Raw genomic sequence first — 19,204 nt, forward strand, 5'->3', positions numbered from 1 at the left:
CTTAAAGGAATTCTTCCTGCATGTTTCCTTAAAGCATATTCTGGTTAAGCCTGTTAAATTCAGAGCAGGACCTTTACAGAAAGAAATGTGTATTACGGTGTACTAATGAGTTTTAACATCTAGCACATTATGATAAAATCTATTGTTTCGAGAATCTGAGCAGAGTCTACTGAAGTTCATCTGAGGTACAATGGATCTGCCCTCAAGGCCAGGGCTTTTGCAGAATAAGCCCAATAATAAAAAGATTGTGTCACAAGAGAAGTGTTAAAAACACTTGCCTTAGTCACAGACATTTAACATTCCAGTTCAAAGCTTTGCTTAATTCTTGTAATAAATTCAAAAGCGGAAATTGCCTGTCTGCAGACGCAACTTAGAGATCTTGTCTGAAGCTACTCTTGCTTACAGCTTTGTTTGGAAAGGGATAAAGTCCAGTGATATGAAATGAATTTGACAAGTGCTGAGCCAATGTCTTTAAATTCCTTCCACATGAAAAATCTGAATTAATTTTGTCCATGCTCTAAAAGAAGTAGAGTTTTTTCCCTTCTGAATGAAAGGCATTGTACATAGAATAATATCTGCAGGTAGTTATGTTCACACTTTAAATTTTACTAGAAATTGTCAGCAATGGGAGTCCAGGACTGATAAAAGCAAGACAGGGAGCAGCAAAGCGAAATCAAGATGCATGAATTCCCAATAAGTCAATATTATGTTTTCCCCCCTTTCCTAGTTCTTTGAAGTTGATTTCTGCATATGATAGTGAAAGGCCCTTTCACTGTAAGTTATCTCCTCACATAAATTATCTCTGTTTTACACATGCTGCAGTATATTTTTTTATTCCATTGGTTTATTCCTACTTGACTTGCATTAGCTAGGTTTCACTCACTTTCTGGATTGATGGTATCATACAAATAAAAGCATCACAGTGTGATAGACTCATGAAAAAAATATGATCTTTTCAGTTCTTAGTGACAGGCATTTAGCAGAAGAGCTTAGGAATGGTGAAAGCCCATGTCAAAACTTTAGAAAGTCAGGCATCAACTTAAGGGGTGAAATTCAAAGTGCTAAATGAGTCACAGATCCTTTGTATGTGATGGTCAAGGGTTTGGTTAATAAGTCAGGAAGTGCAGGAAATACCATACTGAGCACTAATATGACTTGGTCAGTCCCAATATGAAATAGTTGTAGGTGTTTCTTTTGCACCTCTGTAAGGAAGCTCTAGAATTTGCTATATAAAGTTTTCCTTTTTCCCTAGACTTCGATGTAGCATCCTGGTTTCTGTAATACAAAAAAAAGTAAAATCTTGTTTCAGCATTCCCCTGATCTTGAGGGTTCTGTAGGTCCTGGATCCTAAAGAAAACCTTTATCTTCAAGCCTACAGATTCTTGTGTGTTCCAGCACCAACCCTCAACCACAAAAATGGAACTCATAGTATAGACATGAGGGAAGCAGTGAGAAAACCTTACCATGATCACTGTGGTTAAGGCTTGGAATTCCAGTTTGTGTTTCATGGGGTATATGTTGTCTTACATATTTGAAGATGTGAAAACAAATTGAACCACTCTTTATATATGATTCTTTTTTTTTTCAAAAAAGAGAATGACATTTAAAAACTAATCTCTTCAGCAAGGATCATAGTTTTTGACCAGCTTCAAGAAACGGCAATTTTCTTTAATTACTCTCTATACATTCTTTTCTGATGATTCTCTTCTTGTTTCTGCAGATCACCTTTGGATCAATCTTCCTTGGAAAAGTTCCTGTTCATGAAGAGGTTCATCAATGTGCTGGGCAGATATATGGCTATAAAGGATGCATTAGGGATTTTCAAGTTAACAATAAGGAGCTGTTCATTATAGATGAAGCTCTTGCAGGGAGGAATGTTGAGAACTGCAATGTTCCAATATGTGATTATCATCCATGTCGCAATGGTGGGACCTGCACTAGGTAAGAGTTACCTCTTTAATCATTTTATCACTGTTTGCACACTGTGGCTGGTAGGTTGGTCTTTAATGGCAAATTACTGTTTTCTGTGTAATAAAGTAAGCACCAATCTTTTGCCATGATAATATTAAATAGAAAATGTGACATCTTCATGCCTAACCAGAGATATTTTATACCTTATTTGCTTACATGAAAAGAAATATAAAATGTCATTACATTGCCCACACTGCATTCTTTGCAATCAACTAGGTCATTTCCCCTACAAGGCTCAGTGACAGATAATTTAAATAGAAACATATAAGATCTTATTCATCTGTGTAACAGTTCTGGATTTTAATAGGCCTTGTATCCTCACACCTTCATGATGGGTTCCTGTGTACACAGCATAGGCCTTAATAATCATGCTATGAAAACACTAGCAAATAAATCAGCACCTTCAGCGTGTGTGAAGAAATATTGTCAAAAAACCTTAGAAAGTTAAAGTGCATCATGCTGAACAATGAGGCAGGGTCCAGAGAGTTGTAAGCTAAAAGCACAGAAGATTATGGTTCAGTTGAATGATGAATCAGTTGGAGCATGATACGTTTTTAAGCCACAGTGACTTCATCATTGTCTAAGGCACTCAGCATTTAGGAACCACATTTCTTTTAAAAATTGATAGAGTTTCTGAAGTAGCTGCCATGTCTATTTTAAATATTGTACTTCAGCTTCAAGGCAAATGCTGAAGAGAGCGTAGTCCAAAGGTCTTTTAAAACTCTGGACCACTGTGTGCCTTTTAGGTTGAGGAGACTTTAAGTTGAAGTTTTGAGGTTCTTCTCTGCTTCTCTTGGTTGATGTGAGCACACAAAGAAAATCAAACAGGATTTTGACCTCTAAGCTTTGTTTCACTAGAGCTCAACTGAGGGCAAGGCAGCTTTGTGAAAACATGCTCAATATGCCTACCAAACTGGTGAAACTAAGTGTGAACTTAAGACTGAGTCTATTTTTCCTCTCTTGTTCCTTTGTTCCTTGCTATATCTGTCATTCCACTGAGTGGCCTGTCATCTACTATTTCATTCAAAGCTGTTTCTTTCTGTTTCAAGAGTAAACATATGCTGTATCAGATGAGTGGTTCAGTACAAAACTGTATTTCTAATTCTTTACTTAGTTATTATTAGTTTTTAAAAACAGAGTATCTCTATTAATGCTCTCTTGCTTTTAGATACACTTTTGCAAGTTTGCTACGTATTTTACTTTACTTTACATCCATGGTAATGTAGAATTCCAGAAACAGGTTAATTTCAAAGGAAAAAATGACAGCAGTAAATTTAGGGTTTGAGTGTCATATAGTTCTATGACTGATTTTGTGGATTCAAAGCTCACTGGATTTGAAAGTATGTATTTGAAAAGGACATGGAAAGATTAACCTAGGAAGCTCTTAATATTCTTTGTGGCCCTCTGATCATATGAGCCAGATGTTTCAGACCAGGCTCAGTGTTAATTAAGAAGACACATCTGTGTGTGGGAAATAAACTCATAAAATTACTTCACCAATGATTTGATAGTAATGCCAGCCACTATGCCAGTAATAGTTAATACATTTGTTTTAAGTTTTATGAAGACTCAAGAAATTGTAAACATAGCCAAGCTAAGCTTTTATAGTGCAGAATACAATCTCAAAGTTAATTGCTCCCACAAACAATTATGTTTCATGTGTCTCAAAATATTCTCATAGTGATTATTCTTACTGTTGTTCCCCACATATTGGTGCAGCAGATGGGTCCATTAATGTTAATCAATTAACCAACACGGAAAAATCAAACTCAATTAGCAATAAATTTCAATAGAGAGACACATTCAGATTTCAACCACTATAAATGATTTAATCACCAAATATATACAAGGAATATAATTTTTCAATTTTCAAACCCTAATATTTTAAGAGATACTTTCCAAGATATGTAGGCCTCATTTGAAGGGAAACTTTTCAGATATATGTAGGAAAAATGTTTAAAATCAGATTTCAGAAACCTTTTTCTACATGCTGGGGAATCACAGAATTCTTAAACCTCAAAGAAATGATCAACAAACCAGAAATTCATTCCAAGCTGTTTTCTAAAGCCCCTCTGATAAGGTTTTGAATGCATTTTTAAGTCTGGAGTTTTGTTAATGTCATAAAATTAGTTCTAGTTTAGTTTTTTTTTCAGTTAAAGAAAATTTTATTGTTGAACTCAGTTAAGTGATAGAATTCCATGTGTTGCAGATACTGAGGAGACCAGGTGAAGTGACTTAACATATTTTGAGGTCTCTTTTTAGTATGTGTCCTCAATGTTAATGGAAACATACAGGAAAGAAAAAGAAAAGTCAATATGAATATGACTGTTTTTTTTAAAAAAAAAACAGGAGCTCAAAATGTAAATTTTAGAGACACTAAAATGTTCTTTTCAACCCCTTTTTGCATCTCATTTTCCATTTCAAAGGGTAGTCATGGTGAACCTTTCCCAGAAACACTTCATGTGCTTCCTTATGCCCATAAGCAAAAAATGCACATTATGTCAGGTTCTGGATGAAGGTATTAATCTAAGGATAGGATTTTATGCCCTTATTAATGCTTTTCACACATTTCTAGCACAGAGCTGCAGTTTGCTTCCAGCTTGTAAAATCTGATTTTTGTGTTTGTTGAACTAGAGAAGCCAAATTTTTAGAATTGGTCATGGATTTCTCATCTCTGCTTTAGATGTAGGTGTGTCTGGTTAAGAAAGCAACCAGCTAGTCAAGAAAGCAGAACTGCACATATACCAAGTTTTTATAGTTACGTTTTTATGGGCTAAGAGACTCAGGCAAATATATTACCTAAAATATCTGTTGGGGTTTTTTAGAAATCTAAATCCTAGTCAACATCACTGAGATCCATATTAAGTGCAGAACTAATGTTTTAAGTTCCGCTGTATTCAACTCTTGCGGAAAGATAAGCCAAATAAAGGGATTCAGTTAAGTTGATCTGCAAAGGAGGATGTTTTCTAGATAGGAGTTTTGTATTCTCATACCTTTTCAGAATTTGCACCATAAGTACATATGTAATACTGATTTGTATGAAAAAGATAACCTGCTTCCTTTTAAAGGGATTGGGTTTAGGAAGATGTGTCAATACTAAAGACGCTTACATGTTTTGCAATTCCAGAAACTGCTGGTATTATTATTATTATTATTTTAATTCATGTTTACACACACCATTATTTAGGAAGACTAGTTTTTTTTAATGAGTTTAAGTATCTAGGATAGCTGCACTTTGGCACTTATGAAAGAGATTCATTGGGTACTGGTGAAGAAAAGAATAAATTTAAATTTATTTCCAAATTGTTTTCTTTTTCAGGCAGAGAGATTGTTCACTTTTTCATGTTCATAGGAAAAAATAAGAAAAATCTTTCACATCATTTTTGAGCAGTATGACAGACAATGCCACCGAGCTTCTCAGAATGACTGAAATCCTGTTGGATATGCATTTTTTACATTGCATTCTCACAGGAAAGTCAACTAAGCAAAAGAGAAAATTTCATTTCCAATTTTTTCTGACACTAGGTATTAACAAAGAAATCACTTATTCAAATTGATCTTCCTGGAAAATGGAATTGCATTTGGCCTAGACCGCATATAAAACCTCTTTTTTTCTGGACTAAATCTGCATGTCTCCTACCTTAGTTTTCCTTAAAGTGGAAACTGAAATTTTAACTGCAGCTTCTTGGTCTTGAAGTTTAGATAGTAAATTGCTCTAATCCACGTTTGTGTTAGGATAGGTGTTTCATGACCAAATCAGTTGAAGTAGGTGTGTCTCAGTCTTTTTCAGAAACATTTCCCATTTTATTGTATCACATTTATTAGTCATTATATTCCTCAGATTATAGTGCTTTGGATAAGAGATTTGACAAAGAAATTAAAGCTATGTTCTCCGAAGCTGGTAGTGTAGATTTTGGACAAAACATCTGTAAAAGAGATGGTGCATGAGGAAATAGCAAAATACAATCTCATAAATATTTTTTAGTATACAAGTACTCGACTGCTGTTCAGTTTGCTTAAGCATAATTGATACTTACATTATTTTAGAATATGCAAATTATTTACTAATGATTAATATGTGATGCACTCTTCAGAATTTGTTTCAAAACATCATTTTATCACAGAAGTGATGTTGAAATAAAAAATTCTGTCAGTTGCAAAATAACCCAAGCAAACAAGTTAGAAAAAGCGATGAACAAAGACTAAAACTTTCTCTGTTTTTAATTTATGCAGTGCAGTGGAGGATCTATTAAAAATGTCTGTGGAAAATCAAATGTTTATGTTCAAAATCTGCAGATTTAGCATTTGATCAGTGAGAAAAGTAACACACTGAAAACAATGCATCTAAATATAAATAAGACTCTAAATTCTCATCTATTTAGATAATAAGCAAGCTTTGCACAAAGTTTATTAAACATGATGTTTATACATAAATTCAATTGATATAAATCAGAGAGGATGCCATGGAATAATTTTTTTTATCATTATTGAAATACAAGTGAGTGCCATTTTTATGCCAGTCAACTTAGAATGTTTTGACTCCATCCTCAGGAATACAATGTAGCATCATTTTTGAGAATTATAGCACAACCAAATCAGCATTTCTGATAGCTTTGGTTCCCAAAGGGGTATCTAGTTTGAAGTAGCTTTAAAAGGTATCAGCAAAATGCATTGATTATTATCTTTTTTCAAGGCCAGTGGGATGTTTAGATGTACATAGAAATCCTCCAAAACTCTTCATACATATTTTTCCAACTGCAGAGGCAGAGCAGGGATTCATGTAAGAATTTCACTCTGCTATAAATTCTGACAAATAGTGTAGCTGCAACTCTGTTATAAGTTGTATCACATGTAGCATGTGTATGAAAAATGATAAATGTACCATATTCCTTTTGCTAATGGTTTTCCAAAGTTCCACAGAGGTAATTTCTTCAGTGAAATGTATAAGTTTTCCATAAGGGCCCATTATATGCTCTAGCTGTTTACTGTAAGATATCACAATAAAATTACATGACGGCTACTATGAAGATTAATAATGCACTATCTGTAAAATATGTTAGAATGTTTATTCCTTAGCTGCTAGCCTAACATATACACCTGCATACTAGTGATGGATTTCTACACTCCAAGCAACTAAAATTACATGAGGAGAAAAAAATATAAAATTTCAGTCCCAACTGGCATGATTGACTCGAGATTGAATGAGGGAGAACACCATTGTTCTGAATCCCTATTTTGGGGAGCTTATCATTGAAAGGAACAGAGTAGTCTATCTTGAGGTCACAGAACAGAACAGGTTTTTATTATGGTTTTGTAAGGCCTTCTTCACCCTTGATATCTTGCTGAATTTGAGAACATGCTTAATATTCAAATGGAATTTGTGAAGTCTCAATAGAAGGTATCATAGTAATATAGAAAGTTAAGATCTCACCAAACTTGGTCTTGTCATTTTTTTTTTCTCAGTAATGACATTTATTTGTTCCCCATGTTCTTAAATAGAGAACTGGATTTTTTTACAAATAGCCCTTGTTTTTCAATTTAGTAAGCTCAGCCATATGATTATGTGCACAGCTTAGTATGAAGAGTGGTACCCACATAGTCATGGAAGATTCATGCCCTGTATGTATGCATTTAATACATTTAAATTAGGCTTGTTTTAGCTAGCAAAACCTAGGTATAAGATAGCATTTGGGGAGGAGAAAGAACTGAAATAGAGATGTTCTACCTGTACCCAGACTATATCAGTATCATATCTTGTAAAGGAGGGAATGTGTTTTGTTTGTGTTTTTTACAAGGAAGACCTGTTGAACCTTACTCTTCAGGGAAAGGCAAGATCAATTTTATTTATAAATTACTCAGAAAATTATCTGGTGTCTTGCTATAGAATTAGTGCATCCCTCTTCAAAAAAAGACTGTCTTAGACAAACATATGTATAAAACAATTGCTCTTGAAGATTCATTCTCTGTAATCTGTAATATTTTAGGAGACATGAAGATAAAAGGACCACAAAAATCCATTTTTCCTTCTCCAAGACCTCCTTGATTTATCTGAAATCATGTAGTAGATGAGGTCAGCACAAGACCTAATATGGGTCCTTTGGCATCTTGCATAATCTGTGTAGCCATCTGGTATTGCTATCAACTAGTTATGGAAGGAGAAAAAGTATTTCACAGCAGCATCTTGAAAGCTGGTGTCATTATTTTCAGTAATAGTTATCTATTGTCTATCTTGTTTATTTCTCATTCGGTATCAATACTACAACTCTCTATCTAGAATACTGTGTTATTAAGTAAAAAGTCTTTCAGAGCTCTAAAAGTCTTAATGTTTCCCTAAGGGACAGACTTGGTTTTTTAATACTTGTGTTTGTATTGTTACCAGACGTAATGAAAGTATTCTCTTTGTGTGCTTGTAAGAGTACAGCTGGTATTCCTTCTTCTCTGTTTCAAAATCTAAGAGTGCTTAGGAGTTACTAGTTATACAGTCAAGGAAGTTTTTAATTATTTTACTCCATCGGGCATGAACTTTCAGTAAGGACTTCTATGCTTTCTTATATTCAAGTCACCATCTCAGTATGCCCATCAATTTAGCCTTATTTTATGCTTAGGAAAATTCATCTGGCTTGAAGGTCAGGACCTGTGCTTGATTTCTGCTGACATTCACTCAGTAAGGAGTTTTACAGATGGCTAGGACTGCAGAGAAGCTACACAAAAGAGTGAACATGCTGGTTCTTATAATTCTCTGATGTGACATTTAAAGTGGGCCACATGAAATAGCCATATGAGGTTTTGAACATCCTGGTTTACTCTGTTCTAGGACCACTTCAATATATATTAACATATAAAGTACTTTACTTCGTTGTGTACATAAAAGAATACAGAAGTTCTATTAAAACTTGTGTTTTAATAGATTGTAATGAAAATGAGATCAAGTTTCGAAACAGTCCAGTGGGAAGGCTCACCTCAGGAATCCCTCAAGGTGAAATGTACCAGACAGAAAGAAGTTCTTCAGCATCAGAATTGTTGTTTTAAACAGATATAGAAACTGCCAGTTGTAAGGGCTCCTCTGTGCAGCACTGTTAGTTATGTTAGAAACATCTCTTTCATTCCCCTGCAAATTTTCTTGTGCTTACCAAAGGGTATTTAAGACTTCAGTTCCAGAAACTCTGGTTATGACATCTCTTTTATGTTTACAACCAGCCTTGGAAGCTTCTAATGGGATGTGAAGCTTCATCACTTAGGTACCATGTCATCATCTTCTCTGCAATCATCAGGAATCAGTGAAGTCTGAGTTGAGTATCTGTGTGGTACATAGATAGGTACAAGCATGTATGTATATACACTCAAAAACATTAATTATGGGGTGACTATAGTTGTTCTGTATGTATCGTTCCTTTGTTTGGAATTGTCTTCGTTATACCACAGAATTTTATACTATGTTTGTGAGGATGTTTAGGGCACTTGGGTTTATACTACAGAATTTTATACTATATTGTTGGTGAAGATGCATAGGGCACTTGGGTTTATTTTGTATGTCCTCCCAGTTGTAAAGATGAAGACAATGAAAAAATAGGTAAGATCCCCAACAGACCTGCAAAGTACATTGAAGTGAATACTATAAATGAAATAGAAATTAGCAGCTTTTGTTCAAGATGCATTTAGTTGTCTCACAAATAACCACTTTTTTTCTCTATTTTTCTTGGCGACTGTTTTAGTCCTGCAACAGCTTTAATTTAATTTATTTTATTCACCATTATTCAGGGCAGGGATCTGGAAAAGCCAAGAAAAAAATCACTGTAAAATACAAAGACTGCTACTGTCTGTAGAGTGAAGAATATCCAAGAATTATTCCTTCTTGTAGTTGTCATGGTTTAACCACAGCTGGCAGCACAAGGCCACACAGCTCCTCAATATTCCTTTGGTCAGTTGGGATCAGCTGTCCCAGATGTGTCCCCTCCTGACTTTTTGTGCACCCCCAGCCTACTTGCCAAGGTGGCGGGAGGAGCAGAAAAAGCTTTGACTCTGTAAACAAAATTTCTATGTTATGAGCACTGTTTTCAGCACAAATCAAAACCATAGACCCCTACTAGCTACTATGAAGAAAATTATCTCAGACAAACCCAGCACAGTAGTATTATATAACAGGATAATCCTGCACCATCATATTTCAGTTGTCAGACTCACCCAATTATTCATCCACTTTTCATTCTGTAAACTACTTTCAGAAACAGTGCAACATATTTTGTAACTGGAAAACAAACACAATAGTTCATTAACCCAGATTTAAGCTCTTTCCTGGACACATACAGGGAATAATTGCAAACTTCACCACCTACCAAAATATTCAGAGATTGCTTTAAATCCCAAAAATCAATCCAAGCTTTTTATTATCATGTTATCCTTGTATGTAATCCAGATTTTTTTTCTTGGCATTCGTTAGTATTAATTTTATTTTTACATAGATCAGAGTCACTGCCTGTATAAATATGCTAATGTAATGGAGAGAATAAACTATTTAGAATAATCTAGAGAAAATGGTATGCATTCAGAGTTAAGAACCATTAAAAAAAATTGTGTATATTGTAAATAAATAGCTGTAGAGACAGCTAGCTTTTTTAACCTTTTTTCCACTTTCCCCCAAGCATATTTCATGGAGAAGGGAAGGTGAAAGTTTGCCAAAGGGTTTGGCTCTACCCTTTTGACTTTTGCAGGGATGATTATGTGAGAATGCAATATATAAACATGCATCTGGTTTCACGGGGAGTTAAACAAAGACACTCACATTTTCAATCACTGAATGGTTTTGATTGGAAGGAACCTTAAGTATCACCTAGGTAAAAACAAACCCAGTCTTTGAGTATTCTTACTATTTTTCATGCTTTGAAAAGCAGTGAAGTGGACAAATTGTACTTGTTTTGCTCTTGGCAGGCACCTGTTTACCTGTTGATTGCTGAAATTCTTTGAGTGGACAGACATCAGATGTTTTTAACAGTGAAATCTAGCTTTAGGTTGTATGCTTAAACTGCAATGAGAAAGACAATCACAAGTTTATTTTCACTTTACAAGTGTTGAGACTCAGCATCCAGATTTATAATGTGATAGTTATGCCAGCTCAAGATTCAAGGCTAAATTATAAAGTCGGTTTTCAGCTTCAGCAGATGCTCTCTGGGTCCTGCTGTGTTTCACTTAATAGCAAGGACAAGTGGATTCCATCTGTAGGAGAGCATGTTTTGTGTATGAACTACTGCAGGGCAAGGGCCAATACTGAGATGGAGAAGGATGCAACATCAGGACACAGTTTAATTTATGGACAGTTGCTTGTTTGTTTTCAGGCAGGTCTTTAAAGCTAGGTTGATGATTTAGGAACAGATGAAGGGTTATAATAAGGTTTGCAATTATAATACTTAGGTTTAAAATTAAAGGATGTTTGTCCTGTACTTTGATGGTAAAATGCCGTGATTTAATATGAACAAGATGGAATTCGTGTGTATGAACTAATCTTGCTAGGTGCAGAATGGGTACAAAATGGTAATTGAAATGAACATATAATTTTTTTTTTGCCTAGGACTGATGTAGGTTAAACCTCAGATTTCATCCATTTTTTATGGGGAAATGTTTGTGTAGTAGCAAAGGCAGCTGTGCATTATTATGTAAGTTTATGCAGTGATAAATTCGTATATATTAATATATAATTTTTTTTCATCAAAAAGTTTTGTCCATATTTTGAGGTGGATTTTTTTCAGTACATTGGGCAGTTCCTAATTCCTGGATGCTTAAATTTTCAGTGATTTTCTGTACGCTTGTCTTGATACTATGTATTTTTAGTAACTTTATCAGTACACATTTTTCTCAAGTCCTTGACACAGATAGTATATGTATTCTACCATCTTACCCTAAGAAACTACATATATGTGTGATTGACTTTCGTTAGACAGCAACACTTCAACCACAGGCACAAACCCAAAAGAAATAGTCAGAGCATCCTGAGTTCACCCACCACAGCTTACCCCAGTTTACAAAAATAAAAATTAACAACAAAATGAGGAAGGTTTTTTTATGTCAAATTTCATCTTTTTATTTGTTAGATTGTAGACTGACCAAGACTCCAGGTATGCAAAATAGCTCTTTTCTCAGAAATAAAAAACCACAAACAAATCATACCAAACCTAAACACACAAACAAAAACAAAAAAACAAACAAAAGGAAACAAACTTAGGTAAAAAAAAATTTTATTTGTAGAATTTATTAATTTAACAAAAAAAGAGAGATCATAATATAAGTAAATGGGTGCCTCACAAACTACTTTTCTTTGTCAGAAAAGCACTGGGATCCTTTACTGGGGAAAATCCTTATTATCTGTATTATGTTCTACTGCATCTGAGTGAAACATTGTTCTCTGTGCCTGGTCTGGTTTTAATCTTTGCCTGGGTTCTGAAACGAGAAGGCTCTGGGTTACTGCCACCTACAGCTGGAATCCACCCACTCCCAGCTATAGAAATGGACCTTGCACTCAAGTCCCTCTGGGCAGAATATAGTAGATCTTAGAGGTGAGTTGAAGGAGGACTGTGCAGAGCTCGTAGAAATTGCATTTTTCCAGCTTTTTATGACATTTAAATAAAACTACGGCTACAGAGAAAGTAAATCCCTTAGTAGCATATTCAAGCAGTTTTCGTCTTGTAAAAGCACCTTCCTGCTGGCAGTAGCTTGGCAGTAATATTGCAGAGTTTAAATTTCATAGAGAGGAGAAAAAAACCTCAGCTTCTGACAATCCTTATGTCAGCTAACATTTGAAATGCTCTGAGATTTAACAGAAAGAAAAAAATAAAAATAAATATTGTACTGTGTTGAGGCCTGTTTAGTGTATTGCAACTCTTTTAAGATGCTTATGATACTTGTCTTCTTTAACCTCAGTACCTCCTCCTCACTGAATATTTCTCAGCAGCTTTCTTAAAAAAAAAAAAAAAAAAAACCTAAAAAACCCAAACAAAACGAAACAGAAAACCATGCTAAATTAAAACCTCGGGAGAGCAAGAATAATGCCCAGCAGTGGTGCGCTACTTTCTCTGACTGCTCCCACCTTTTCTGTTCAGTGCTTCTCTGCAATATCTTTTTCAATTACAAAAAAAAAAAATCAGGGTTGCTCACTTCTAATAATTATTCTGTGCTGCTTAACCTAGAAAATATGGGCATGAAAAATTCTGTGTGCATGGAAAGGAAGGGAGATGGTTTGTTTCCACTCAAGCGTATCCTCTTTTTTCACTACTGCTGTGGTATCTGAGGGGTTTTTTCCTGTGCTCTTTCTGATTTCATTTCCCTTTCTATGCCACATTGAAAAAGAGTGCTCTATGTGGGCCAATCAAGCTACTTCACTCCCCAAAGGATTTCCTAAGTAGATCCAGTGAGATTTAGCAAATTATGTATTTGAGTAGAAATGCTGTGTCCACGAAGGTATCCTTGTGCAGTGAAGTGTGTAAGCAACTAGGCAAGAGCCTGCATGACACTGCTACCTTATTTTCATTCACAGTACGGACATTTTTATTATTATTCTGAATTTATAATATAGGAATAGAGCTTGAGACTTTTTTCCTTTGTGAAAGCAAAATGAACATAATAAAAACACAGGAACACAAATTGCTATTAAATAAATAAAATCACTACTTTGCAGACATCTATCAGAACTGTCTTTTGTTTAAGGTAACCTGTGCCTCAATCAGCATTTCTTCAAAATACCTTTCTTCAAATAGGAATTATGCAGTGACATCTGAGTCACAGAGGCAGAAGTACTCTTTCAAGCAGCATTTCCAATTATCTTTCTTGCCAGCAGATGTTAGGGGCATATTCTTCTCTGCCCCAATGTTGTAATCATTAATAATTAGTAATTGTGTTTACATGTAAAGGAGTTTCATCCTCTTGATACAGGATTGGAGCTAACACTGTCAGTGGAAAAAGCAAGAAAATGGAGCTTGGTTCATATTTTACATAGGAGGTTACACCATTTTATAGTGCTAAGTTTCCTTTGTCTTCTGTGAATTTACTCAGATTTATACCAGTGAAGTGAAAATCTAATCAAGCACACAGCTGGATACATTCAACAACTTTTTTTGTTCACCCAGGATAACTCTATATTGTATTGATCTGCATTATAGAACTGAACAGAAAACAACAGGAGAGAAATCTGAGAAACAGTGTCTCACTTAGAACCTAATAAGAGTTCTTAAGGTGCCTGTTTCATTGCCATGCTTGGTTGGATCATCCTTAGAAATCGATGAAGGACCTGCAGTCAAAAGCATGCATAAAAATGGCTTGAACTTATTAAGTGATTTCTATGGATAGAAAGTAAAGGCTGGGGGCAGGGAGGATATCAACGAAACGCTGATTAAAAATCTGTCCAACTTTACCTTAATTATTCTTTTCAGAAAAGACTAGCCAGCTAGAAGGGAAGAGAGAGGGTGCTATGATGAGACAGAAAACAGAGCAATAAAGTGCTATTTGAATCATTTCAGACTTCTGGATGAATGGCTCTGTAGGAGAGAAATTGCTGTGGTGTCACTGGCTTGCTGCTGCTACCAGGTCATGTCACTATGGATGTCAGTGTAAAGTAAAACTGGAGAAAAGAGAAGTCCACTCTCCTTTCACTCTGAGACAAGGAAAAGGGCAAAACCTGTTCTACCTCTAGTGATAGGAGTCATAAGTGTATGTGTGGCTGAGAAGTCTAAGAGTTCATCCTTTGAAAAAAAAAAGTCTTTTTATCTTTAGATGACTTTGCAGCCCTTGCCATAGGGTGACTAAGTGATCCACACAGGCCTGATTAATAACAGCAGGGATACACTGTAAGCTCTGAACTAATGTAAAGTCAATTCTGTCACATTTGTCTTTCAATATTTTAGGCATTAATATGTATTTAATGTTGCTCAAATACAATGACTGGATGTGTTCCTTAGAGCTCGCTGTTAGCTGAATGCTTACCAGCTCATGATTAAGCAGTACAGCATTTTGGTACTCCAGCTTAAAAATGGCTTCTGAATAAGTGCAGTGCAAACAGAAGGCAAAGCTGCAAACAAATACTTTCAGATTTCTCTATTTTAGAATGAATGTAGAGGAGTATAAACCTGGCCTCTTTTCTCAACACTGATTTAACAGAAAAGGAAGATTAAATCAATATTTTTCTCCAGAACCACATCAATATGAACAACAGTCCAAAATCTCAAGGATATGTTACAGCCAGGAGACTTACTTGATTCAATTATTTATAATGAGAGTGTGCCAATAATCCTGACTATTGTATGAACTATTAACATTTTCCAACCTCTCTATCATCCTGCTTTCTGGAAGGAGTAAATTATTACAATGCTGTCTGCAATTACAGAGATCTATTGCACAGAAAGATAATATAATGATATCACATGTTATTACATGAAGGTTATTACACTCTTCCTCAGACAATTTTCCAAGTAATGCATTGAACTATAGGAATTTATTTCCCTTCCTTCTCTTCTTGCTTGGGTAAAGAAATACATATTAACAAATTACTTGGTTTGATTTGGCTTGGGTTTGCTCTAAGGAGGAGACAGTAAGGGACTGCAAGTAGTCACCATAGCTACTGCTAAACAGCATAATGTTTTCCTTATGCTCTCTGTTTTGACAATAATTCTTTTTCAAGAAAAAAGGAAAAGGGGATGATTTTTTTTTCAGTGATTAGAAAAGAGAATAGAAATCTTAAGTGATTTCGTTGATATCCTCCCTGCCCCCAGTTAGATCTGTGTGAGAAATGGGAATCTAATTCAGGGCTCTCCTGTATGCTGCTGAGAATATGACTGTGAACCTTTGCATCTGGTTTTAGCCAGCTGAGTGCTTCAAAGATTTTGTCCCATTAAATGTTTTCATCTCTGTTTTATACATCTGGAAACAAATCTGCCACTGTGCAACATAGATAATTATTTGAGTGTCCACATTTGCAATTGTTTTCTGTCTACACCAGTTTTTTTTTCAATTTAGGCAAACTTTTTGTTATCTCAGCTAGTAATTCAGATTGTTCACTTCCAAACACTTTATAGCTCCAATAGGTGTGCAGAATTTGCTGCTTTCATTTTGACTTACAGAGTCCAGATATTTTAGGTTTATTTTGTGAGAATTCTTTTTATTTCCTGAGAATCAGTTATAGTCTATCATACACCTCTGTGCAGTGCTAACACCAGTCCCTGCTTATTTTCTGAAGACCACTTACTTTCTGAAACCACTGTTCAAGACACGCTATTTTAGAATTTCTCTACTGTTTCTTTTACAACAGATTTTATGATCTTCTTATGCTGTTGGGGCTTTCCTCTGTAATGCTTAAATTCTTCACATTTTAATACTAAAATATTTATGGGCCATTATTTTACCCACTGCCAATATTCACTCTCCTACCTCAAATGCAATAATTTTGTTACCTAAATTTCTCTATTATTGTTCTACTTAATAATTGTATTCTCTTCTTGCTTTTTGTTCCATTGCTGGCATTAGGTCATGGTTGGACTATCTTTCCTACCTACTTCTGCTTTCTCTATATGCAAATAGGGCACAAAGACTGTACCTCTTGTTTGTTTATTTTAATGTATTAGTTTTGATGTTGGCAGATACAGTCCAAAACAGATATTCAGTTGTAATCATCTGAGAAAATTCTCTCTACAAGTATTTTTCGATGACCACATCCTCAGAACTGTTCTGGAACTATGCAATTCTGGTGACTATGTCATAACTTTCTACTCTTCAAGTTGGAAGGTTTTAACTGCATTTCTTAGATGCTCTCTGCAGTTAGATCTAATTGGACTACTTTTTTTACGACATCCAGAGCCAAATCCACTGTTGATAGAACAGCATTCACTTCAGTGGAGTGGCAGCTGGTTGCATCAGCAATTAGTTGGCTCAGACTTCCTAAATATCTGTAGAAACAATCAGTACCAGTGGACGGTTTCATTTCTTGTAAGGTCAAAGAGAGGAAGCTTCCCATAAACAGTCCCTCACTTTCCAGTTGGATCGAAGCTGCCTTCTTCTGTGAAATATTCAGGGCGATTACTGAAATTCTTGGGTTTTAATGGTCTGGCATAGCACATTGTTAAATACACAGAATCCTTTCTCAGGAAGAATTTACCAAAATGTGACAAGTGTGAAAAATTTCAAGGGTTCTTTGACTTTATAATTCTGACAGGAATATGAAGCAGCTAACATAATATATTTCATAAGTTTTAGTACATCCAAATGCAAATTATAACAATATTGAATGTTACATTATGACAGATATTTGAAGCTACTGAGATTCATGTAGTAAAATGAGGCAACCAGGTGCCACTAATTACCAGGTAGTGGGCATGAGCTTGTGTTAAGCCCACCTGTGCCTGATTAGGGCGGGCCCCAAGTGCACATGAGCAGGATTAGGGGGCCAATAAAAGGTGAGGCCTGAGACAGCAGCTCAGCTCACTCCTGAGCAAGCCAGCAGAGAGCTTAGTCACTTCTGGAGCAGTAGCACTGAGCCAAGTTAATCAGTCCTGAGGCAACAGACTCAGGGCACTTTTCATGCACTTCTGTTGGCTTGCCTGTTGGACTTTGGAGCGCCGTGCCCTAAGAGAGGTTTGTCTTGCAACAGGTTCATTCTTTTATTCTGTAGCTGTACCTTCATTTAATTTGCTCTACTTACCAGAATTAAGTGGGAGCTAATTTATTAAATCACCCCCCACACATAGTTTCTGAGGCTTTTTACTTTATCATTAGAATATGTATTTTAAACTTTTGCAATACTTTTCAAAATATGTTTTTAAAAACTGTAAAAACCAAAACCTACATTTTTAATTTTAAAATCAGTACTGAAATAGTAATCATTACTAGCCTATGCGTGATGTCAACACTTGAATTTCAGGTGTTTTTCCTGAAACTCAGATGAATCACTGGGATAGGATTCACCATAATAATATGGACCCAGTAAGTAAGATGTCTGATCTAAAAGTTGTGTGTGTTCTTCCTCCTTGTCAGTGCAGAGTTACAGGTACTTGGCAAAACATACCCCATTACTTAGGCATATGTCTTAGTTCTTGATAAATTCTCCAGAAGTGCTTTTCTGCCTATTTATTAGCTCGGTCAACCTACCTTTCACACCACCCCAGCTAGAAGAGAGGATTCCCGCTTTTTTTGATGATGTAGTGAAGCAATGTCTTAGCAGTTAGAATGCACCGTACAAAACATTGGAAACAGGGCAGCTTGATAATATTTGATTTGGTTTTGAAGTGATATCCTGCTTTTTTGAAGAGATTCTTGAAGAATTTTGGAAAAAACAAGAACTAAAAAGAATTGCACTTTAAAATCAATAGAGGAACTGCCAGAATTGTTCATAACGCATAAAAGTATATATGCACGGGGTTGAGTTTGATACACAAGTCTGATAACCAGAGTTCATTGTTTAAAAGTAATTTTGAAGGAGATTTTCAAAAGAGGATTCTGTGACATCACATATAGCATAACAGTGCATTAAGTTATACAAGAGGTTTATAGAATATTTCAGCTTGAAGGAACCTACTGCAATCTTCTATTCCAATGGCATAACAAGAATTACCAGAGGAACGTGCTCTGAAATATCAAATAATGTATATATTTAGCAGCAGAAAGCACAATTCAGGATTGTATTTGAAAGCTGAGGTTTTGTTCTCTACTAAAAAAGTTTGCATATCCCTTGTGATATTTCCTCCTTTCTAATAAACATTTTAAATAATTTTCCATGTAGAATGTGAAGGAGGGTGTTACATTGGTGTAGTGAGGTATCATTTCAAATAATGTGAAATATGAAGAGTAGCTTATTTGAAATTAAATTACTGTTTTAATCTATATGTCTTGACGTTCATGTCACACTCAGATTTGGAGTGCAGTTAAATTTCATGTCTGAAGGCCAGAAGAGTATTAAATTTAGTTACTTCTATATAAAAACTAAGTACAAAGATTTTTCTTTATATGTTAATAAAAATAGCTTGGCATACAGTTCTGTTTATGGGGTTCTAATTAAATAGTAATTCATACACATCTCTCTACTAAATACTTAGGAAGAGAAGAGAGGATAGTAGTGGGCGTCATGAGTTTATTATCAGTAATGTGCATTTATTTTAAGATTTTGTAAAGATTGACTCATTTTTAAATTTTAATTTTTTGTACCAGTAAAGAATAACTTAGGTTCAGTTAATATTTGTTTACTTAGACCTACTAATACTTTATTTCT

The 19,204-nt window shown here is 35.1% G+C and overlaps 1 protein-coding gene across 3 annotated transcripts in view; it reads left to right on the forward strand.

The window, feature by feature from the left end:
- The window catches only part of EYS (eyes shut homolog), a 724,585-nt gene that overhangs the window by 629,385 nt on the left and 75,996 nt on the right, over positions 1 to 19,204 (forward strand). For all 3 annotated transcript variants that reach the window (XR_011725383.1, XM_071741624.1, XM_071741625.1), the window contains exon 40: positions 1,721 to 1,941. Coding sequence is in view for 2 of the 3 variants with exons in the window: in XM_071741624.1 (XP_071597725.1) it covers positions 1,721 to 1,941 (221 nt within the window). In the remaining variant the exon portion in view is untranslated. The remainder of the gene's footprint in view (positions 1 to 1,720; positions 1,942 to 19,204) is intronic.

Source organism: Heliangelus exortis, chromosome 3, assembly GCF_036169615.1.
Source record: "Heliangelus exortis chromosome 3, bHelExo1.hap1, whole genome shotgun sequence".
NCBI lineage: Eukaryota > Metazoa > Chordata > Aves > Apodiformes > Trochilidae > Heliangelus > Heliangelus exortis.